At 36.6% G+C, this 24701-nt stretch overlaps 1 protein-coding gene across 2 annotated transcripts in view; it reads left to right on the top strand.

Moving 5' to 3' along the window:
* MLLT3 (MLLT3 super elongation complex subunit) overlaps nucleotides 1-23624 on the top strand; it is a 118850-nt gene extending 95226 nt beyond the window's left edge. For both annotated transcript variants that reach the window (XM_064642822.1, XM_064642821.1), the window contains 6 exons: nucleotides 3635-3713; nucleotides 7058-7190; nucleotides 8724-8823; nucleotides 11663-11734; nucleotides 13534-13605; nucleotides 20040-23624. In XM_064642822.1, the coding sequence (XP_064498892.1) occupies nucleotides 3635-3713; nucleotides 7058-7190; nucleotides 8724-8823; nucleotides 11663-11734; nucleotides 13534-13605; nucleotides 20040-20171 (588 nt within the window). In that variant the 3' untranslated portion in view covers nucleotides 20172-23624. The remainder of the gene's footprint in view (nucleotides 1-3634; nucleotides 3714-7057; nucleotides 7191-8723; nucleotides 8824-11662; nucleotides 11735-13533; nucleotides 13606-20039) is intronic.
* The last annotated feature ends 1077 nt before the right edge of the window (nucleotides 23625-24701 follow it).

Here is a 24701-nt window from a genome sequence, read left to right as displayed (position 1 = left end):
GACTGGATGTGGCACTTAGTGCCATGGTCTAGTAACCATGGCGGTGTTGGATCAAGGGTTGGACTTGATGATCTCGGAGGTCCTTTCCAACCTGGCTAATTCTGTGATTCTATAGCAATGGAAACATAAATCTTTAGACTATTCTGCATTAAAAATAGGAAATAAGTAAACAGGCTGATATGAAATGAGATATTGCTGTGTCACTTAAAGTTTATTTCAAGAAACAATATGTAAGGTTCCCTTAAGAACAGTTCAGGGGAAGGCAAGAAAAGCCATTGTCACCCACCTACAGATGTCTTCTATTTCTCAATGTAAGAATTATTAAGGAGCTTTAAATGATGGGCATTATTTTTAGAGTCATAGAATCATAGAACGTCCAGAGTTGGATCCACAAGGATCATCGAAGTCCAGCTCCTGGCCCTGCACAGGACAGCCCCAAGAAGTTGTACAAATCGGGGCAACCATGACATATTACAGAAACAGCTCTGTTATATCCTGTATCATAAACAGATGAGTTTGCCTGAAACTTGTTTGCAGCTCAAGAGAGAGTTGTTGCACTACTTGTAAAAATGGACAAGACTTTGGAAATTACAGAAGCCAAGTGATTTAGAGCTGGTGAAAAAGGTACCTTTTCAGGGAAAACTTGAGCCAAAGAAAAGTTCCTTTTCTTGCTGAACTGTTTTAAAGCACAGAATCCCTCAATCAGGCCTAATAAAGAAGCCACTGTCTCCTGTGCATCGGTGTGAGAACACTAAAATGAAATAGACTGTCTAAGAATGCAATAAATCATATCGGGTCATTGCACTAATGACCAGTTTGGGCCCAAATTCTCATTAGCCTGTCTGTAGGAAGAGAAAACTGGTAAAACAGAAAAAGGCCATATGAGAGAAGCTTTTTGCTGGCACTGTCTTAAAGCTTTTCTTGTCGAAGGACACCCTTTAGCTAATTTCAACCCATAAAAAAAATAAATCTGTTCGGTGATTAGGAACCCGTGAGTAAGGCCATAAATACCTAAGTCCTTGGGATAAGAGCCTGTAAAACTGTCAAAAAACATTGCCTAAGTGAAAAAAGACAGCCTTTCTTAACTAGTGCTGTCGGCACTAATCCATATTCATATATGGAAGGCATATTTGTAGTTCCTTCTATAAGTTTTTCCTACAAATAACATTCATTCTTATGTTGAAAGCAACTATTTCCTCTGGTTGCACTCTCACCCTGATTTCTAAGTCAAAAAATGTAGGTTTCATTTCTGATGCTTAACAATTTTCATATTTATGCTGATCTGTATTTCTTGGAATAAATTTTCAGATGGAGCTTTTTAAGGAAATAATGTAAATTGTTTAAAAAGTCATTAGGAACCTTTTTAAAAGTGTATGGATGATCATATGTGTTTCATTGGGACTTTCTGTGGTTTGAATTCTCAAATATTCTACAATTTTATATGTATTTATATCCATTCCTTCCTGTGATGTTGACTCAGTTAGTTAATATTGAGAGAAAACTCTAATGCAGAGCAATTTCATTGGTATTTTCATGTGAATGAGACCAGGTCTTTCCCCCTTTTTCAATTCAAGTAAACTAGTTCAAAAAAAAGTAGTGAAGTTTTAATAGTGACACAGTCTCTGTGCCCATGGGATTTTTGCTTCCTAGAGTTTTAGCGTTTGAAAGTATTTTAAGCCAAATATAGTCTTTTAGTATTTGTTATTTTTTAAGGGAATGGATTTTACAGTTATTAAAGTTCATGTTGAAATTAGTAACGGAAAAATGCAGTTAATGGACATGTACAGAAACCAGTTCTCAGCTAGTAATTTTGCTACAAAAAGCAGAAATGGACAGATGTTTTAAGAATAGCCTGAATCTGAAAGACTGGACTTAGTTCGCTGATGTCTTTTAAGTTTGCATTGACTCTTGTTCTTCATCACTGCAGTCTGTTTCATATTATCATAATTACTGCTAAAAATTTTGTATGGTTTTACAGAAATTCAGGAAGGAAAAAAGGTTTCTTTCAAAAGTAGTTGGATTTTGTAGCAGCGTCGAGTGATGCTGCAGTGTTTTTCCAAAAAGTCTGATGCTGTGGACAATGTAAGAATCTCTCTAGGTACTGAGAAATGAGTCATGTTGTTGGTTGGGTTGGGTTTCCTTGCACAGTGTTAACTCACTTGTGTTCAAGCAGTATATACCCACAGAGTCAGGTGAAGTTTGTATTTTGACTATGTGTCTGTGAGAACTGGAGCTGATGTTGATTTAAGGAGAGCAGATGTTAATGGTGTTTTTCTCAAGGATTCTATTGCCCAAATAGACATCTCTCATGGTGAGAAAAGGCAACAAATGGTGGTAAATCTGCCTGCTCTATTATGAAGGGCAACAATAGATTGATTTATGGAGAAAAAGCAACTGTTAAGCTTAGATAGCCTGTTTGTGTGAAAACTGAGTTTTACAGACTGGATATTATTGCTGTCATTTTTGAGAAAAATTTAGTTCTATCTTAATCATGAGGGATATTGTACTGGCAAGGAGAGTCACAAAATGTTTGTTAGCCTGGACAACACATCACAGTTGTATGAAATTTAAAGTGTAAGCAGGTTTCAATAGTATATGTTTAGACAATTACTTCCTAATCCGATTTTCACTATTCTTTCTGTATGGCCACTTTTTTTATGTACTCTGTTAGCATCCCCTCTACCAACATACCAGAGTGGTATTTTGCCTCATGTACACAGATGAGTGTGCAAGTATGTACCAACACCCACACACTTCAAGCCGCTGAGTCTAAGAAACAGCAAAAAGGAATATGGAGACATGCAACCTGGCAGCAGGAAGCAAGACTCTTCAATACTATCCTCATAAGCCATAACCTCTATGAGAAAAATTATACAGAATTTTTAGATGAAGCAATAGGTCTTTCTCATCAATTTTAGAGAGAAAGGTACACATTTTAAACAGCAGTTGAAAAAGAATGTATAGTACTGTTTGTTAAATGATATATACTTATTTGAATAACTCTTTTAAAAATTTAGTTTTTTGCAACTGGTAAATTCTAGATAATTTCTCTTTTAACGAGGCAATCCTTCTGGTTCAATCTGTAATCTACAGGGGTTTAATACATATGGAAAGTGTTAGGATTAGCAGAAATCTGATAACAGCAGAAAAGTTTATTTCGAATCCGTATCTTAAGACTTATTTTCTAAGGAAGAGAAAAGAAAACTGTCTGAGATTTTCTGGCATTTAGTGTGGTCTGCTCAGGTCTTCTGTTTTTTGGTTCTACCTGATCACTGGTAATTTGGAAAATGTTGCATCTACAGTATGACAAGGACAGAGATGCCTTAGGTCTGTTATAAACTCATTTAGAATCTTGTGTTTTATAGCATTTCAAACAAGGCAATGGAAACTTCTTGTTAGGCTTTAGTAAAGAACTAAACATGATGTATTAGTGTGTATGTATGGTGAGTGCAAGAGCAATTCTCACAATGTTTGCCTTACTGACACCTGAAATAAAGATATTTTAAGCATTATTCTGTTCCACAGTTCTTTTTTCTTGATCAAATGCTTTAGGCAGTAACTAACAGTAAGAGTTTTAGGCAAAAAAATGTTTCTAAAAATGTTATTTATTTTCTTTTTTTTCTTTCCTTTGAAGTCTGAACAGCCGAGTCCTGCCAGTTCCAGCTCCAGTTCCAGTTCCAGTTTTACACCATCTCAAAACAGCAGACAACAAGGTACCAATAGAGGAAAAAGAATTGAAAGGAATGTGTGAAATGAAGGGGCTAATAAAAACAGAACTGGTGGCATCTCATTACCGCTTTTCTTCTGCCTTTCATTGCCTGAACTGGCTACAGTTTTGATTTAAATCTTTTTCTCATGTTGTTTTCAGATGTAGCTAAGGGCAAAATAAAAGAGGAGAAACTGGTATCTGAGAAAAGGATGTAAGGGTTGTTTGTTTTTAAGGATTAAATACATGACAGTCACTTAACAGATGGTAAACTCAAAAGAGCTTCTGTTTCTGAGTTGTCCTTCCGCAGAGTTAGTTATCATGGCACCTGGCTTTATCTGAAGCTCTGGAAGTGTGTGGCTTGCCGCGGGAAGCCCATGGAAATCCATTAATTTGTGTACATCGACCCCTTTGAAGGGCTGTGATCTTCCCATAGTATTGGAAAGTAAGAGCATAGAGTATTTACTTCAGCTATGTGGCAGGGAAGGATGAGGGTTACACTTTAGGTTTGCATTTTGATTTTTTGGCTAATAATTTCAGTTTACTTGGAACTCAGTAAAGAATGCATTTTTCTTCCCAGAGACCTGGCCAGGGCATGTTTTCTGTAAATAAGTTGAGATTCATTCTACATGATCTATTAAACTACTTAGTTCCTGCTTGGCTTCTTTCCCTGGGTTTATAAGATTGTACAACTGATACATTCTTAATGAGCTTTTGTTTTGTTGTTTGGATAAGGAGCATTAAAAAAGCAGCCTTTGACTAAACAAAATTGTCTTCTGTTTTATCCATTTATATTCCACAGTGGTAGACTTGATTTAAGATTATGACAATACATTAGTGCTTCAGGCAGACTGTTTTTAAATATATCTATGCATGATGAATCTCTGTCCTATTGCCTTTCTGTAGGTCACTGGTACTGATTTTCTAATGTTTTCGGGCAAAAAAAATCTAATGTTTTCTGGCGGTGTTACTCTGCGTGAAAGAAAGCAAGAACTAAAGTGAGCTGTGGTTGACTGGCTTCAGGCAGTTATTTTTATCTAGGGATAAAGAGATACACTTCTTCTGAAACCCCATTTTCATTCTCATGAAAACTGCCTTAGTGATGTGAACTGTCCATTACAAGACAAAAATTTGCGTACCCATTTCTGTGTCTGTTTTCTTATGCTGGGCAAAAACCTTTTGACTTAGTGTTTTCTTCTAAGCAGACTGGTCCCATCCATCTCTTCTGTTCATATATAAGAGGTATTGCAGGTTGTCTTTCAGTTCTTTATACCTTCTCTGGAACAGAGGGGAGATTTGTCCTCTGATGTGAACAGCTCTGAAGAGCAAGGGGTATATACATCTTTTCTTTCATGCCACAGTAAATAGTGATTACTGCTTCTTTCTGGGAGTTCCAGAAATTCCAATTAGCTAAATATGTTCATTGCCCAGGCCATGCATTTGTATATCAAAGGAATGACATACTGGGTGTACCCTGGCATGTTGACACCATATGTTGTGCTCTGGTAAAAAGCCATACTTTTTCCCATAACTAGAAGTTACTTGTTAGGGTTGTTTCTCTTTTTCTGTTGATTCAGACTCCGGCACTCTCTCAAGTGTCAAAAAACCACAGCATGAACTTTTTTCACCTCTTTTTGCATAAGCAGTGGGCTAACCTAAGGTTCTTCCAAGTTCTTCTGTCATTGGGGCTTATTCTAATATTTCTTTTTCCTTACGAAGGGCAACTAATGGGCAGCAATTAATTTTCAGTTTCTCCTTAACTATTCTGACCCTTTAGGAAGTAACAACTTTTCAGACCCTTAAAAAGGTTGCTATGGAATTTTAAAGTAACTGTTCACAAAGACAGAAGGTTAACAGTGACATTGCGACCAATGCTAGAAACAAAATACCTAAAAATTTATACTTCTACAGATCAGCAGTAGGTGCATAGACAAGAAGCACTTCTATATAGCTCTCCTTCCGTTGTCACCTAGTCAAATGTCTGGTTAACCAGGAGTTTGCTCATCAGCACCATCTGGTTTACTTCCCTAGGGTGTGAAAACAGAGAAAAGAAACAATAGTTATGAACCTGCGCAAACTGTGCCAATTTACAAAAGTTCTAGTGCAGCCTTAGTGCTAAAACATTCTCAACATTGGCTTTGAAGTCACTTGTACAAAACTAGTCAAAATGCCTATCACCTGAACCTTGCTAGGTCTGGAATAGTCCATAAAGCTGTTCCTCCCATGAGTCCCTGTCATGAGTATGGCACTGACTGACAGATCTGCCTTCTCTGCTGACAGTGACCAGGGAGGACACTTCTTGACTCAGTTTCCCCATAAGCAAATAGGAAGTTGAGAGCTTCATCTTGGAGGCTTATCTTGTTCATGTTAATACTTTGTGTTTCTCAGGCTGAAGGAATTACACAACTGTAATAGTAATTGCTGTTCCTATAGCCATCGCTGGTGCTTTTACTTGCTGCTTCGTGTCTCAGATGAGCAGTACTTTAGAGTTAAATGTGGCACCAGTCTTGCTTCTTTCCCACTTCTAATATGCTTTTGTCTATTCTTATTTCAAGCAGCTGTAGTTTTACATTTCACAGGTCTATTAAACATATTCCTCTTTCTGTAACTGTCTCTTATAGCAAACAGTGTAAAAATCAAAACCCAAACTGAGTTTAATGCAGTTTTGTGAGCAACTCAAGCTTTGTACCTCTTGTTAATTCAGGAAAAGTGATAACATGATGTCGAGTGGGATTAATGTACTTAGTACATATCAACATAGGCAAAGTGCTTACTCAACTTGAAATTAATCCTGAAATAACAGGAACAGTTAAAGCTAAATATATAAAAGAAGACAAAGACTACCTTGGCCATTATGAGTTAGTCAAAATGATTTGTTAGATCCAACTTCTCAATACATGAATTAATCTAACAAATGTAACATTGCTGATCAATATGCCCCTGTAGATCTTTACTCACATGTATAATAGACAAAGCAAAAAACACTAAACCCCAGCAATGCAAAAGAAGGATGCTTCTAGCAATAATACAGTAAAAGTCAATTTCTCCTATCATGACAGTATTTTACTTACTTTAGCTACAGTCCAGGGTGCAAATTGTTCAAACACTTGAACATATGAGTCCCTCCACTGTCATGAGTAAGTCTGTTGAAGCTGAGTTGCTCGTGTGAGTAAATGATTCATGGATAACTCCCTGCAGCATAAGCCCCCAGTGCATCACTTCATATGCTTAACGTTTAAGACTCTCCCCTCTCAACACTGTGTGGGGAGGGTAGTTTTCAAAACTGGGTGAATTGCCCAAAACACTGCAAAGTGAACTTCATAGTGTATTTTATTGTCTCTGTTGTTTCAGGTCTGTTGAGGTCTATAATGAAAGATCTGCATTCAGACGATAATGAAGATGAATCAGATGAAGCAGATGAGAAGGACAATGATTCTGAGTTGGAACAACCTGTAAATACACAAGGAGGAAGCAAGAGTCGCAGGTGAGTGTCTTGTGTTTGCAAGTAGCCTGGTGGCCAAGACATGTAGCGCTTGTTAGTAATGAAGTGAGGTCTACTGTTCTCGAAGACTGCTAAGTAGCAAACGTGCAGAAAATTTAGGCTCTTTTTAAAGCAGCAGCTTCTAAAAGCTAACAAAATTAGCCATTCCCGATACAAACTCTTTCTGTATTATTCAATATGGTTACGATAATCCTTATTTGACTTTACTGGATTTCATGTGATTGTGACTTTAAGGGAGAAGTCATCATTACTTTCTGGCATAAATTAGAGAAAATTCAGTCCTTCAGTTTTTGGATAAACTATTCTATACAAATCTCATTTTCAAGACCTCTCTGCTTACTAGTTTTAGATTAGGTTGTTAAATTGAATCAGAATCAATGAAATTTGAATTTCAAGTAATTTCTATGCTGCATGCAGTAGATAATGAATAAAAGTGCATCAGAAGGTAAAGCAAGCATCTGTCACAGAAATTAATTTTTTAAAAAAAGCTTCTGCATCCTTGCTGCAACCTTCAGAAGGCTTTCCAGAAGTTATCTGTTCTTTGGGTAGCTTAAAGCTCCATCCAAATGGTGTTGAAGGTTATGGAAAGCCTGAAACAGTCTCTTAAACGCTTTTCATATTAGGTTCTTTATCTGATTCAGAGGGTTTTGCTGTTAGTGCATAGCACCTGAGTGCCAGTATCAGCTACTGTTTAAATGGGAAGGTAATAGGAAAATGGTAATGAATGTCAGCTGCTTCCCTGGTGTATGGTAGCACATGGAATCAAGGAGCAAAAGACCAAGATGACTAGCAGTTTGAGAACTTGTTGTGTCAGTGATTGTGTAAAGGATTGTTTCAAGCTCAACTTGTCTCCACGTGTGGAGATTTTGTTTCAGTTTTTAAATGAAATCTTAAGGCTTATGTTTCTCTAACTTCTTTTTATCCCAAATAACTCCTTCTCCCTCCTCGCAAAAGTATTGTCTATTGTTCCTAAGTAAATGAAGGGTGAAACTGACGAGGAGCTGGGCTTTTTCATGTGGCCTCTCCTGAGATGCTAAGATTTTAAATTTTAGCCAGGAAAAAATGTGTTACTTATGACAATAAACAAGGAACTTTTCAGTAAAACACTTGTTCAGGTGGGAATCACAGCTGTTTATAAAGCTTTTAGAGGAGCAGAAGAGTATCTCTAAAAACCACTTTCCTTCCTCCACATGGCTGTGAACTGAGATAGGGACTCACTCTGTTGGGAGCAGCAGTATAATGCTGTAGCTGTTCATCCATTTTTGTAACATTGGCTGCTGTTTTAACTGAACACTTCATCTCAACAAGTGCAGGTAGGCAGCCTCCTTCTTTGTGCTACACCGAGCTTTTTCCAGAGTGCAGGCCTGCTCAGATGCCTCTCTTCCATGTGACCTTGATGGCTTGCTTAGCAAGAGATTGGTCATTTAAAGTTCATACCTCAAAATACAAGCTTGGTTCACCCTATTGACAGCCCTTTGTCTGCAGGTGTAATGCTTTGGCTCTTCTTTTTCATAGGGTTAGTCTGAGTGATGGCAGCGACAGTGATAGCAGTTCAGCTTCCTCACCGCTACGTCATGAACCAGCACCACCTTTACTGAAAACCAACAACAGCCAGGTAAAGTCAGAATTCAAAAATACAGTTGGGGTTTGTATTAGCAGTAGACACAGTTCACATCAAACTCAGGAGTTTATTCGTTCGTCTCATGCCCTCTACCCCACCAGTGCTTATCTAGGAGATACAATATTTTTTACTCCACTAGCAGACACAATAGTTTTTACTTCACACTAGAGTACTTGTTCCAGATTTGTAAGAGCTAACACAAGTTATTTTGAGGTAGGAACATAAGGTAGTTCTGTTTTTCAAAGAAAAGAATCAAATTACCTAGAGTTACAAAATGCTTCTGGTATGCTGCCTCGCCCTCAGCCACCATAAAGTAAGGCTCTCTAAATATAAAAATTAAACATAAAAGCTTATATTTTTTATAAAATAAAATACAAGTTACAAACAATAATACATTCCCAGTGTCAGTTGTATCATACACAAAGCAGTTATGACACTTACTGGCAATAAATGGCTGCTTACAGTTTTGATATAGTTAGAATAGTGTCTACCTGTATTAGCAAAAGTTTGTGATTTAGATGGTGAGTTTCAGGATGAGACTTTTCTATATTTCTTTGATTAACTGCTTTAATTATCTGGCAGATATTATTTACTTGTCCTTGTTTTTCTATTAAGGTTTCCAATACAAGCTATAGAGCAAACCCAAATATTATTATTCATGTTATTTAAGTTTAAATACACTGTAGAAAAAAAGAAAAAAACCTAGGAAGTGCTTTGTGCAAAGAAAGAAGGTAATTCTGTGTCCAGAAAATATTCTTATTATCTACCAGAAACATTGTAGACTTTTCTAAGTTATCTGTACAGAAGTTACAAGTTTTCGAGAGAGTCTTTTGGGGTAAAATAAAAAGCTAACTATAAGGATGAAGAATATTTCATGTACTGGGCTCATAAACACAAGAAAAATAAAACACTTATCTTTGACTTGTTGTTTAATGAAGACTAACTTCTACAGAGGCAATGTAATTGTTAAGTAATTATAAGTCTCAATATTGGCAGCCCACTCGGTTATGTCTTTCGTGTTCCTTTGCCTTTTGGTGATATAACAGAAGGTCTACCTGTGCATTTAGACACACTGAGCAACAGCTGTGTGCCAGCCAAAACTGAATGCTACATACCTTCTTCCATTTCTATACTTAGGCTGAATTTTGTAAATAAGATGAAAATCAGAAATTTAGGGAGTCATTGTGAGAATTCAAATTGTATGGACCGTTTTAGCCACATCTTAACCCTCTGCTTGATAGTGTAATGCTACTTACCAGGATGATGGTTTTTACTGATGAAATTAGGTTTTTGTTGACTAAGTTCATTCATAGAACCAAAGAGCTAAGATAGAATTAGTATTTGTATAAGCTTCCTCAGATGTGATTAGTGCTGTATCTCAACTAAACAAGAGTGCTTAAGATGTTAGATTTCAAACTACACATCTAGAGCACTGTAAGGAAGCAACTTTTTCAAATATACTGTGTTCTTGCTAGGGTTCTATTTGAAACCAAGAATCTTCTTCCTCTGAAAACAATAAAAGCATCTAAAAGTTACTGGATTCATGACTAGAGGTCTGGGGTTTTTTTTAAAAACAAGACTTTTCTTTCACTGGCCTAAACAGCAGTAACCCCAGGGGGGTGTTGAATAGAAGAACTGGGATTTTTCTTTTAAAATGTATGTTTTGATTTCTGTTCACTCTTGGCTAAATAACTCTTTATGTAAGATTAACTCAGATCTGCAGTCACTCTCTCTCTAAGGGGAAATAGCTGCCTGCCTGCTGTAATTCTTATGATGCTGGTCACCCGGGAAGCATATATGTAATTTAGTCATTTTTACCAAGGGAAGTAGAAATGAGAGAGAGACTTGGGAAAATTGTCAATGAGGCTTGTAGAAGACTTGTTTTTTACAGGCTTATTTCCTTGTTTTAATTCTGCGTTTTATTCTGTGTTATGACTGTTTAGTGTGGATTTGGAGTTAATCATGCTAGTGATGTTAGTCTCACAATGAAATGTGAAACATAATCTCCCATCATCTGTGATTATTTAGTTTTCTTTGATGTTCTTCAGAAGAACTAGTTATATTCCAGGTGAGGAATGACATGGTGTTTTTTTATTTTTAACTTCAAAAAATGTGTTCTGTGTGGAAAAAAATGGAAGAACAATCAACAATTCTTTTCCCCCAAAATATTCCTGCCTTTAGTCCTAACAGTTTTATATTAAGCATGTGTCTTGCTGCTTATTGATATACTCTTCTTGACTGTGGTTCACTAGCAAATGAAGCATTCTAGATTTGTATGTGTGATAGTAAATGGGTTTGAATGGCATTGAAGGAAGGGTACTATGTAAGTGCAAAAGAAATTGCTCTCAATCACTTTCTTTTTCAGTTACAACTCATGTGATCATTTCAAAGATTGTTTCAAACTCTATTGTCAAAGAAAAGAGATAGCATTGGAGAAAAAAACAGGAAAAATACACTGCTCATGTGATATTTCAAAAACACTGGGAAGACCCTCAGCATCATTTTGTATCTGCAAAATACTCTTATTTTACCAGCATGAAAAGGATAAAAAAAAAAGTGTTAGGAAGGCTTTAAGTGAAATTAATGAAATTAAGGAAGGCTTAATGAAATTAATTCTTTTAAGGATTAACAATATCACTGCCACTTTGTTCCAACAGCTCATCATTTTCTACTGTAAGCTACTTTTTATTCTGAAAAATATGAGTAGGTTATATGGATTAAAGAATGAAGAACTCAGTTTTGAGTTTGAATTATTAACCAATAGCAGAATTTTCCATTTGTAATTGTATCCAATAATGCATTTAATTTTTACGGGATTTTCATTCTTTTCCAGATTTTAGAAGTGAAAAGTCCAATAAAGCAAAACAAACCTGACAAACAAATAAAGAATGGGGATTGTGATAAGGTAAATAAGAAATAACAATAAACTGCTTCAGAATATGATACTAATGCATTTACTAGACACCAATCTTTGTTAGAGAATGAAAACCTAAGTACATCTTGACTTTGTGTTCTTTTACGTGCAGATCTTTCCCTCCATTTTTTTTCTGCAATTCTTTCTTCTTCTGTCATATTTTGAATTTTTTTTTCCTTCTTTTCAGTACATGTGGTTTGGCAAATGTCACCAGTTGGGAATCTACTATCTATTATTTATTTTATCTACTCTCCCCGATGAGTTTGTACTGTGCTTCACAGAGGAAGTGATAATTTTTGTAGATGAGAATTCACAGACATATTCCTAGCCAATATATCAATCAACTATGAAAAAACAAAAAACCAACTATGTGTTTTCCAGAATCCTTTCTGAAGGCTGTGCATTAGGAAGTGGCAAAAACAGTTTTAGCATGTTAACTAGAATGATATGAAGCAACTGTTAATTTAACACTGAGCAAGACAGTTTTGTTTAAAAACATGTCAGCTGGCTGTGGGCAAGAGCTCTCAGTCTTTATGTGAGTAAACATAACACAATTGCCCACTGTGGACAAGTTCCTCTGAAGGTTTGTATTTTGCAATAACACAACGCAAGAGATGAAAGTTGCAGTATCTGCAGCTAGATTTTTAGTGCTCTGATCCATATGCTTTTAGAATTTTTAAGTTGGATGCCATATCTCTTTCTCCTTAAAAGCAAAAAAAAGTTTTTTGATGTCTCAGGCTGAAGGAGAAAGTTGATAATTGGGTGGAGAGGTGGGATGTGTTTGACATTCCATTAAGGAAGCAGTGGAATTTACCATTTAATTAATCTTGCTTAATCCCTCTCCCCTTATATCTTCCTGTTGACACAAAAGAAATAATTACATAGCTTTAGAGAGAACGAGGGATTTCATTGTGATTTGGGTTTTGTTATTACATCACAAGGTGGGAGATATTTCAAAGATACTCTTTTGGCGTCTGCAGTCTTTTGATGCCTTTTGGCGCAGTAGAGATATATATATATTATCTTCTACAGTAAATGACCATCTGATTTTTGTCAGTTTTTTTATCAAAAAACCACAAGAACTTGTACTTGGGTTGCATTAAGCTAGAGAAAGGCAGGCTTCTAAATAAGAAAATACAGCTCAAAGAAGAGCTTGGTCTTACTTCAGGTCCTTTTTGCAGTTTTGGGTGCCACAATACAAGAAGGATCTAAAGCTATTAGAAAGCATCCGAAGGAGGGCAGTGAAGATGGTGAAGGGCTTTGAGGGGAAGCCAAATGAGGAGTGGCTGAGGTCACTTGACTTATTCAGCCTGGAGAACAGGCTGAGGGGAGACCCCATCTCAATCTACAGCTTCCTTATGAGGGGAAGCAGAGGGGCAGGCACTGATCTCTTCTCTGGTGACCAGTGACAGGATCCGAGGGAATGTGACCTGAAGCTGTTTCAGGAGAAGTTTAGATTGGATGTTAGGAAAAGGTTCTTCACCCAGAGGGTTGTTGGACACTGGAACAGGCTCCCCAGGGAAGTGGTCACAGCACCAAGCCTGACAGAGTTCAAGAGGCATTTGGATGATACTCTCAGGCACATGGTGTGACTCTTGGGGATGGTTTTGTGCAGGGCCAGGAGTTGGACTCGATGATCCTTGTGAGTCCTGTCCAACTCAGGGTATTCTGACATTCTAAGATTGAAAATAACATCTCCATTTGTATTGGTTTTGAAGACATCTGACGTTTGTGAAATATATAGCTGTGACTTATTTAACAAGTTGTTTATGGGGGGGATTTGTTTCTAGGCATATCTCGATGAACTGGTAGAGCTCCACAGAAGATTAATGACATTGAGAGAGAGACATGTACTGCAGCAGGTGAGGAGCACTCTCATCCGATATCACAGCATGCTCATTGAAATGATAAAGTCACATCTATTTTTTTTTTGCCTTCATTTAAAACTCTGTTATCAGGTTTAATAGCCTTCAAGCCTGTATAATCCATAAAAGCTTACACATACTTTAAATTCACACTAAAAACCAATTTTAAGAAAATGCCTGTCTGAGCTAAATTTTTCACCAATTCATTGTTATGTTTCTTAGCATACTGTGTTAATAATTATTAAAATGGGATGGGAGAATGGATACAGCTGTGACTTGGTAAAAATCTTGTTGCTTTTTTCCTGAAAATAACCAGCCTTTTCTCAGAAACTGTTAAAGTGGTTTTTAATATGGCAGGCAGAAAACACGGAATTCAAAGTCTAATCCACTTTAAGGAAGGACATAATATATTCAGTGAATCTTCTGAAGTCATGGAACAAGTAAAATATGAAAATGTAGAAACCTAAAAGGCTCAAAATGTATTGAAAGGTTATCCAATAGTAAGAACTATTCTTGGTTTTGGGTGCCATTGTCAGGTACTATTGGATTACAGATTGTGAAGAATAAGCACTGTCAACAAAGCAGATGTAATTGTAGCACAGATGGTTTTATTATGTTTAGCACAATTATGTGCCAGTTGTGGAGATGTTGTAAAGAGGGAAATTTTTACCACTTCTAAATGATTGCAATCACATGTCAAATTTCTCAGCAGAGTGTGGTAACAGTATTTTGCAAGTCCCACCACTAATCTGTTTATTAGTTCAGGCTCAATATTGTGAGTAAAGATGTGAAAACTGTTGAGAGGTCAGTGAAAAGGAAGACCTTGGTTAAGGATATTCTTAATTAAAGATGAATTCCAATAACTTTGTCATATTTTGTGTTACAACACACAGTGATGCATATTGGTTATCCTTCATATTTAATCTACTGTTGACTCTCAAGTTTCCAAGGGAACCAAAGCATGCATTCAGAACGGTGGCAGAGTCAAATGTTTATCTACATTGGGAAATTATTGTGCATGAGGCTAAAAGGTAGCAATTGCAACACTCGATCCACTTCACGTTATTCATAATTCTTAAAAATGGTGTTGCTTCTGGCAGGCCTCTGTAGCTAGTGTTACACTATTACAGCTGTCGGTACAGAACTGAACAACTGTCCCAGCCTGTGCAGCCCAACCATAAACCAAGCTTTCACTGGGGCTGCTTTGTCAACTTCATGTGAAACTTTGAAAAAGAAAATCAACTGCAAAATCTTTTATGCAAAGCAAATATAAAAACAATCAAGAAACCTTTTTTTTTCCCACATTAGGTAAGTCTAAAAGTGGAATAGAGAGTCCTGGAGAGGCTGTGCTCCATCCTTGGAGCTTTTAAAATTCGGATAGGATAAGCCTGGAGCAGCTAAAGGAAAAGATGAAAATTAAAAAGAGCAGTATATTCTTGGGCATTTTAAAATAGACCTTTTTTTTTCTTCTTGAGAGTATTTATCAAACCGGAAAAAGGATTCTTTCACCAACTCTGCCTCAAAACTTGCATTAAGAGTGAGGCATTTTAATGCATTAAGAGTGAGTAATTTTAATACTGTAGTCTATGATTACTTATATATTATTACTCAGATTAAGAAAGTTTCATGTAGAATTGGTATTGCCTTGTTTCTTGGGGGAAGTTGTTCTTGCAGATTGTTTCCCTTGGTTTAGAGCATATGCAGGCTGTCAATACAGCCCCAGTAAAGCTGGATTTATGACCAGACTGCAGGTTGCAACAGTAGTTCAGTTCTGTAGCAACAGCTGATAATGGCTACAGAGACCTACAGAAATGAGTGGAAGAGCCAAGTTACCAGTCATCTGTTAGCCAGTCCGCACTAGCAAATGGTCTATGCTGCTATAAAACAAAATACAGTTTGGTTTTAAAACCTTTAATCCCTTAATTCAATAATTCCTATGATTTTATCAGTTTACAGAAATATCTTCACAATACTGAATGGACAACTTGCAGAAAATCGGTTCTTCTTTGCATTGCAAATTAACTGTCATCCCATCTTAAATGTCCTTACTGCTTTGCAGCTATGTAGTTAATGTAAAATACTTCCAGGGTGCACAGAAATTAAAAAGGTACAGAGCTGAAAAAGTTTTTAGGAATGAATGTGAAACTTCTAGGTTGAGAAATACAAGTATATAGAGACTACAGGAAGTATAAAGGTCAAGGAGAGACTATAGGAAGTACAAAGATCAGGAGAGCAAGGGGCAAAACTGCAGAAAGGGATGGTGGTTACTGCATAAGAAGAGGGATCAAGTGCAAAAATATGCAACAGAAAATTGTAGACAGCTGCAAGAGTGTTAAAGGTGGTGGTGGTGGAGTTGTGTGTTACTGAATGGTGGTTGTCATCTCTCTAGTTTATGTTAGGGCAGGTAATAGTCTCTTGCACATGTCAAAGTCTGCTACCCACAGACTTTGAAGGAATTTTTAGAGAAAGGACTTGCAAAAGAACAATGAAGGCATTGATAATGTAAAAAGCACAGGCTTTTGAAACTTATGCTGTGGGACATGAAAAGGGCTTTTTTTGTTGTTGTTGTTGTTTTTTGCAATCTCAGTTGTTAAGTCCATAGGCGTGATAACACACAGGAATGCAGCCAAATTGGAAATGAGAAAAATGGATCTGTTTGAGAATGTGGCTTTCTTCCAAGAGAGGCATTTTTCTTTGAGACACTTTGTTAAAGGAAGCTGAGAAAGGGAGAAGGCAAGGAGGGATGTGATACTGTGCTGCAAGTGCCTAGAATTATAGCAAAATAATTCTGATATAAAATATTACTTACAGATATATAAGAATTGCCTGAGAGGGAGAAGACCTGAAAAAGAACATTTGACCAAGAAATTAATCCTGTGAAAATTACCTGAGCAATTTCTATATGACTATTGGACCATGGCAAGACAGAAACTGGTCTGAAGTTACATTTTAAAAATAAAGATCTCTCCCACCTCTTTCACTGTAAAGAGACATTGGAATTTATAGTGGTTAGGCTTTTTTTTAACTTTGTGATTTTCAGTTAATAGGATAATTGAGTCTGCCATCAAATATTAATACTGCATATCTAATATATTCAAATTTGACTGACTAAAGCTGTGTTCCTAACTGCAACTTCAGTGCAGATAATGTTAATGTGACCCTGTGAAATGCAACAACATTTTTGGTAAGACTTTGCCTCTTATTTTAAAGCATCAGAAGTCATGTCTTCAGCTCGTGAAAAACCTGGAACCCTGTGCACTAAGCAGCACAGACATAAGGAAGAAATTGAGAGTACACAGCATGGCTGAAAATTACATTGCTTATGTCCACAAGGTGCTTAACTTCAGATGGCAACTATCTTCTGAGAATTTTCTGCCAGGGGCAGCTTGGAGGTCTGGAAACTATCACATGGCCTAAACCCCTCCATAAATTGAAAAATGACTATGTCATTAGTTGCACTTTGGCTTCCTTATACAAACACACTCATTTGCTTGTTTAAAGGCTGATAAATAGTTATACTATGATGGATAATGATGAAACTGAGCTGGAGAGACATTAGGTAAACAGAGATGTAATTTACAGCAGAAAAGCAAAGCTTACTACAGCAGTAACAAATGAGATATTTTTGTTCTTTGCAGCCTGAGCTCTCCAAATAAAACATGCTGTGTTTTTAATGTTAGAACTGTCAGACTTCCTAGCAACTAGTCTCAACCTTTTATAATTTTTGAAGTATTTCTCAATAGCACAAGGATGCATATGCTAATACTGTAAGTCATGAATTCCTCATTGACTGGCACACAGGCAAGTGTTTTTCATTGAGCCCTCTGGGTTTATCTTGATACATGTTGGTACATCCATTAAAACCTTTTGGGTTCATTTTGGTCTAATTTACCAGGTGCCCAGACATAGTGACTGTATTTCTTGAGGGCTGGAATGAGGGATATGTTTAAAATGTTTATATTTCGCTTGACCTAGAGCTTAAAAGCCCAAAGCAGAACTTGATCAGTAAAAGTCCTTATCCATTTCTTAAAATATGCAGTGCAGCTTAAAAATACATGTGCTAGCACTTTTGTGTAATCTGTATTTCTAAAATCAGGTATATTGCAGTGGGGGTTGTGAGGGGTGGTATTCTTCCACAGTAACACAAGGAAGTGTTAGACAGAATTATTCAAAATAGCTACATCTTCCTGGCCTCAGTTTCTGTAGACTTCTTGTGCAGCCATTTATTTGTCACACAGTTGATATTCAGAGACCAAGCCTGAGATTAGATTCCAAACTTTACAAAAGGAGGTTGGATTGACTCCTTACCTTAGCTTCCCTCTTAGATGAGGCTCAAGAGAGTGCCAGAAATGAGAATGACAATACGTATCAAAGTTTTCTTCTGCTAACAGTCAATTCTGTCTCATTTGATTTTTTTTTTTCTCAGACATCAATTGCAGAACAGTAGGAGGTGGAAAAGTGTTACAAGAATCTCAGAATCAACAAGTGGACAAATAAAGCTGGTCATTTTAGATTAAAAATTCCCATATGGAAAAAAATTGCAAACAAGAGGCACAGATTTAAATGGAGTGTTAATAAACACAGAATTTTGGACAGCTGCAAACCAAATTAAACATTTTATTTTTATTTTTCCAACTTGGAAAAATAGGAGGTGGTTGAAAAGGGAGATTTTTACTGTAATAGGCATTTTCCTTTTATTAGTTTATCTTATTTCCGTTCTGTTTAATCTATCCCGGGCCATGTCATTCCATGCCTGACAATACACATGAAGTTATTTTATTTATCATCAACATAGTCGTCTTTACTTTTGTGCTCTGAAAAAAAAACAAAACCTATTTATATAATGAAATGCAGAGTGGAAAATTACAGAATATTTAGTTTAAATTCATTGTTCTTTGTCAAGTTAGTGTAACCCTACCAGATTTGTCATTTTAAGGTATACTCTGTAAGACATAATGTGCATACATCTGTATCTCCTCCAGCTGTGGAAAAGGAATTACTGTCACAGTAACAAAGCTCAAAACAATTAAGGAATGTAGTAGTGTTTCAGTGGAGGTATATGTGGAAGCCCAAGAACTAAATGGTTTTCAAGTTGAAGGTTTCAAACAGGACATTGAGTCTAACCTGAACACTGCACAAGGGATGGTTGGAAAGACTGAGAAGAGCAGCAATGTTGTGTTAGTCCATGACACTACCCAGAGGCCCACTTCAGGATGGGCTGCCTTTTGATTTGCTCTCTTGGGCTCATTCATAGCTGTAGTGTGTTGGCACTGTGATAGTCCTCTCTGACAAATAATGGTTTGGCTTTTCAAGATGCTTAATTTTTTTTCCTAGGTAGGTGGACATCCTAGAGCTTAATATATCTGGAGTTACTTTTTACAGCAATTCAGTATGAGTATGATGATTCTTTAAAAATGTAGACTACAATTCAGAGACTAAAAATGTTACTAGAGAAAGACACAAGTTAGATATGTACTGTTGATTACACAGAATCATAGAATGGTTGAGGTTAGAAGGGATCTCTGGAGGTCACAGGGACATGTAGAGCCAGCTACCCAGGACTATGTCATATGACTTTGGATATCTCCAAGGATGGAGACCCCACAACTGCCCTGGGCAACCTGTACCAGTGCTTGGTCACCCTCACAGGAAAAAGGTGTCACCTGTTCAGAAGGAACCTCCTGAGCTTCAGTTGGTGTCCACTGGCCCAGGTCCTGTCACTGTGTACCACTGGAAAGAACCTGTCTCTGTGTTCTTTACACTCTCCCTTTAGGTATTTGTACACACTGACAAAATCTGCTCTGAGCCTTCTCTTCTCCAGACTGAAGAGTTGCAACTCTGTGAGCCTTTGCTTATAGGAGAGATGTCTTAGTCCCTATTCTTCTCAAGAACTCCAAACAGCTTTTCTGTTTCCTGTTCTAATGAAACTTATGATTATAGATTAAAGAGTCACAAGAAGAAGCGAAGTTATGCCATTGCTAGGAGTCTTTTCAGGATTGATCTAGCTAAAAAATTACATTTAAGTCTGTTACTCAAGAAATAACTGCTAGTACATGAACTAACAGTTCATGTGAGAGCTCTTAAATGTATTTTTTGTTTGATATGGAGTAGACTCTGGAAGAATTTATTTCTTTCCCTTGCTTGCAGAAAGGCTCATGCCAATTATTTCCTAATGTAACCTGCTTAGCAGCTATGCACACAGTAAATGTTTGACATTATGGTTGATGATGATTTGAAAAAAAAACCAACCAATTGAGATACTGTAGTTTGGACAATAGTGCGTGTTAGAAAGGAAGGGTTAGTGGTTTAATGTGCAAATATTGGGGCAATTGGGCTCATTTGAGGCCTTTCATGATACTTGGTGGCATGTTAATATGTTCAGTAGGCAGGTAAAACTGGAATTTTCAACTGCATCTTTTCTTTTGTTTCAGATAGTAAATCTTATAGAAGAAACTGGACATTTTCACATCACAAATACAACCTTTGACTTTGATCTTTGTTCACTGGACAAAACCACAGTCCGTAAACTACAGAGTTACCTGGAAATGTCTGGAACCTCCTGAGGATTCAGCATCTGGCTGCATCAAAATACTGCTCTTTAAATGACATATGTAGAATGATGCAACCAAAACAGAGGGGAAAAAAAATTAAGCAATCCTCTGCAGCTTTTATTTTTCCTTAAAGACAGTCATCATCTCTTGATAAGGGAGAGGAAAAGTGACCAGACTTAGAGGACCACTCTTTCTCAAGAAGAAAATGCTCTGGAAGAGTTTGCCTGGATAGCCTTGAAAAACAAACACAGAAAAACAAACAAAAATACTTGTTCTTAATGAATGTGTATGATATCATGTATCTCTCTCTGTGGTGTTCAAGTCCACAAGATGAATGCATGTTCAACACACTGCCTTATTACATAACTGATCTATTTATTACTGCATACATGTATCCTAAAGTCCATGAGTCATTGAGTGACGCTACCAGATGTTGCAAGTAGTGGGATCCTATGTATGCTCTTTTGATGCAGTACTTTCACAAGCCTAGTAACCTTATTCATGTTAAAATGCCACTTCTGGCTATCTTTCACTATCAATTAAAACACTACAGGTCTTGATTCCACCTCTGCAGTTCCAGGAAACAAGATACAAACTTAGTGACCAAACAGTGGTTGTATATTTCGTTTCCTGTCTGCCACAGTGAGTTGGACCAGAGCAAGTTGGACCACAGCTCCTTCATTCTGTCCACTTATTAATCTTGACCATGGTAAAAAAATGCACCAAATAGTATCATATGACTTGCCGTCTAGCCTCAGTGAATAAACCAATAGGATTTTTAACAAAAAATGTTATGTATACTGTCATGAATCTGGCAACTTTTGCAGTCTACATTCTTGTATCTGTTGTAATGTTACAAAATTAGATATATATTAGAGTGAAGGTGTTCTGCAGGATCATCATAAAAGAATATACTGGTCCTGTCCTTAAAGAAGATGTTGTAGAAAATTCTTAATTTGGAGCTATTTATTACTATGAATTTCAACACTCTTCTGCTGCCAGTGTGTGACTCACTTCTACCATAAAACTCTTTGCGTAACATTTTTGTTTGCCCATATTTTATATGGTCTGCTTAGTTTGTTTTGGGGATTTTTTTCTGGTTTTGTTTGGTTTCTAAAACTGCTAAATTAAAACCTTTTATTTTAAAATAAATATGTTGTTATACAATTACATGTTGGAATAAATACATCTATGATATTGTCTGTATGTGTGTGTTTATATATACATATATACTGCACCTGTATATATATATATGTATATATATACACACGCGCGCGCGCATATATGCTTTTTACACTTCCCAGATTTTGGTATCTGTTCAATAACTTGCTTGTGTTTCCAGAAGAACTTCTTGTCTATAAAAATGAGTATTCTTTCATAGCATCTATTATTTCTTAAAATCAGGATCTTTGTTCATGCGTGATCAAATGAGAGGATGTGTACTCAGTTTCACATCAATGCTTCATGCTCTCATATTGCTGATGGTTTCTTGACGGAATCATCACCATTCTATTAGAAATGCAAATTCCTAAAAGAAAAGAGGAATGAATTAAAAAATACTTCTGGATGCAAAGGTTTATTCAAGTTTACCAGCCTAAAAAATGTATCTTGTTACTGGACAGGCCAGTATGTCGTGTATGCTTATATGCCACATGTAGTCTCTATGTGTAGAGCTAAACAGTAGTAGCTTTATGACTTACTGTTTCATGTGCACAGTTAGTGCAGCACTGAAAAACTATTGGGGTTATTTCTTATTCAGATAGTAAATCTTAATACTGTTTCTTTAAGTCCAAAGAAAATTTTACACTTTACTCTTTTTGAAAGGGCACGATATGTATTGGCTGGGGGGCTTTTTTCTTATTTAAGATGTTGTTTGATCACACTCCGCAGGAAGTCCTTCTTAGGCTTCCAAAGAATAAGTGTACTTTTTCAGTAATGTTATGACTCTTATTGATGATTGGCATGAAGCATACTTGAAACGTTATGTTGTTCTTTTAAGTCCGTGTCTTAATGTGCAATTGGGGAGGGGTGAAGGAATGGGAGTATAATGTTAACATTACTATTGACAGAAGGCCGGTGATAATGGGGAAGGGAATAGGGGTGCATGTGAAGGGGATAAACTTCAATTTTTATTGATTGTTTTATATGAAAATGTTTGGAAATCTAAAAGCAACCTTAAAAATCTTTGGTCTACCAATGTGTGTTCAACTTTCCTGTCTTTTAGTTATACCAGATGTATATAGAAATTTGTCCATTTTGACTTTTCTAACTAAGTCTTGTGGTAAAGACTCATTGAGTTTCAGAAGGGGATACTTCTAGTACGACTATTGCACTGTTTTTTTAGAAATGGTGAAATGAATCATTTTATCCTTTAAATATCAGATAAGCTTTATTATACACTGCGAACAGGGGTGGAAGAAAAGAGAAACTGGGAGAATAGGCATAAAAGGGAGAAGACAGCAATTACAGTATCAAATCAGTGCTGAATTTCGTGCAAACTGTGGATTGTACTTAAACTCTTAAGTTTTCTAATTCATTGGGAGAGAATAAAATAGACTGCAGGTGTCTGTCTGTGTACTGACTTTTTCACAAAATTCTGATAGAAATAGAACTACAAAGTTTTGATCTAAATTTAAAAGTTTACTGCTTTCATCTAATTGTGTATACAGAAACAAAATAAATCCATGTTCACTTAATTTATGACATTCATATTTCTCTTAAAGAAAAAAACAGAAGATACCTTTCAGACTTTAATGTCTAAGAGCACTGATCTTTGGGATGGGTTAAAGTGTTTTGGCAAACATTTTGGAGTTTTACTTAACATCAAGCTATTTAAAACAGTTATATGAGAGAATTTAGATTAACTCATTGCAGTGACCAGGTAGAGGTTAGCAGTAACTTCCAATATCTAAAGTAATTTTCAGCATAAGTGAGTCACTGTTACTAGAGCAGTAGTTGTATCCAGTAGCAAAGACAGTTTTCATCTCACAAGTAACTTTACACGTCAGAAAGTGAATGTCCAATTGGTAGGCAAGGTTTAATTTTTGGTATTTTTTAGAAATCTGAATCTGCTGAGAGGCTTTACAAAAATTTCAATATTGTTTAGATTTGAAGGCCATCTTAGTCCATGCTAAAGAGAAAGAGCAAGAAAGGAGGAAGAGGTATTCACTGAAGTGAAGAGAGTCTTCCAAGGTAAAAGTAAACCCATGCTCAGTCTTTAGCCTTTGGACCGTAGGAAGCAGTTGATCATTTCTCTCTCTTCATTGGTTTGGTCTTTTTAGGAAAAGTCTGTGCTTTCAATTCAGAAACAAAGTACACAGAGTACAATGCATTTGGAGAGCCCAGTATATTTCTATTGAAGTTTCTTTTAGTCTCTGGGAAGGAAATCACAAGTTCTTGGGTTTTGCCTGGCCCATTGTTTTTCTTTCCCATTCTCACAGTGAAATAAAGTACTTTCACAATCTGCTTTGAGTCCTTGGTCCTTACTTGGTAACATCTTCCTTTCTTAGAAGTGTTTTGGGCCTTTTGAATGATCTGTTGATTTCAAGACTCTTTACTTAGTTTGCAAAATTGATGGGAAAACTGTAGAATTGTTTGAAGTGAAAATTGCCCCATTCAGTTGTTGTATGCATTATCCTACTCCAGACATTGCTCTGATGGTAGGATTCACCTCATACCATCTTTGTTCGTACACACCATATCCCATCTTTTACCACTTGTAGTTTAATGACAAGCTATCTTTTAGCAAACTCTTGTTTCAGTCTATAGAGTCTGTTTCGTGTTTGCTCATTAGTCCATGATTTGCAGAAATTGAGCATTAAGATGAAAATTTTATCAGATTTTCAACCACAGTAGGAGCTAGCAGAAACTGCAAAAATAAGCAGTACAAGACATGTTCCAAAGTTTAACAAGTGTGAGGCTGTGTTTCTGTGGGCCTCAATGGTTTTCTTAATTGTTAAACAGTGTACAGTGGAATGTAGTGTACACCAGGAAGCTACTCTGTACACTACTGGAAGAAGCTTTACTTCTGGGCATAAAAGGGTTACCAACACATGACAAGGACTAAAACACATATATCTGCAGTGCATTTGTTCATGGCTGGGAGTTAATCAGGACATTAATGCTGCTAAACCAATGGCATTTACAAGGCTGGCTCTGTGTCTGGGCAGATAAACTAACATCAAAACACAATCATGTAAGGGCCTTGCATATGACTGAGCAGCAAGAAGTGCCACTGACTAGACAGGAAATAGAAGAATTACCACAGTGAGAACAAAGCCTGTGGGGGAAGAATGACAGAAAAAAAGTGTGAAGAAAAGATGTTGTAATACAGCTGCTTTTGTTCGCTACTGTAAAATCTGGTGCAGTTGTTGCTGACTAGAGAGAGAGGGAGATTGAGATTGCAGCATCATACAAAACTCTAAGCTGTTTTATTGTTTGAGTTGCTAATGTCTGTTTCACATTTTGTTTGTGTTGCATCTGACTTACATTCTATGTTTTATCTCAGCCAGATTGATTGTACTGCACAGTGATAATCTTGCA

The sequence above is a fragment of the Pseudopipra pipra genome, chromosome Z (assembly GCF_036250125.1).
Source record: "Pseudopipra pipra isolate bDixPip1 chromosome Z, bDixPip1.hap1, whole genome shotgun sequence".
Classification (NCBI taxonomy): domain Eukaryota; kingdom Metazoa; phylum Chordata; class Aves; order Passeriformes; family Pipridae; genus Pseudopipra; species Pseudopipra pipra.
The sequence above is the reverse complement of the archived record's forward strand: the minus strand, read 5'-3'. Positions and strand labels throughout refer to the sequence as shown.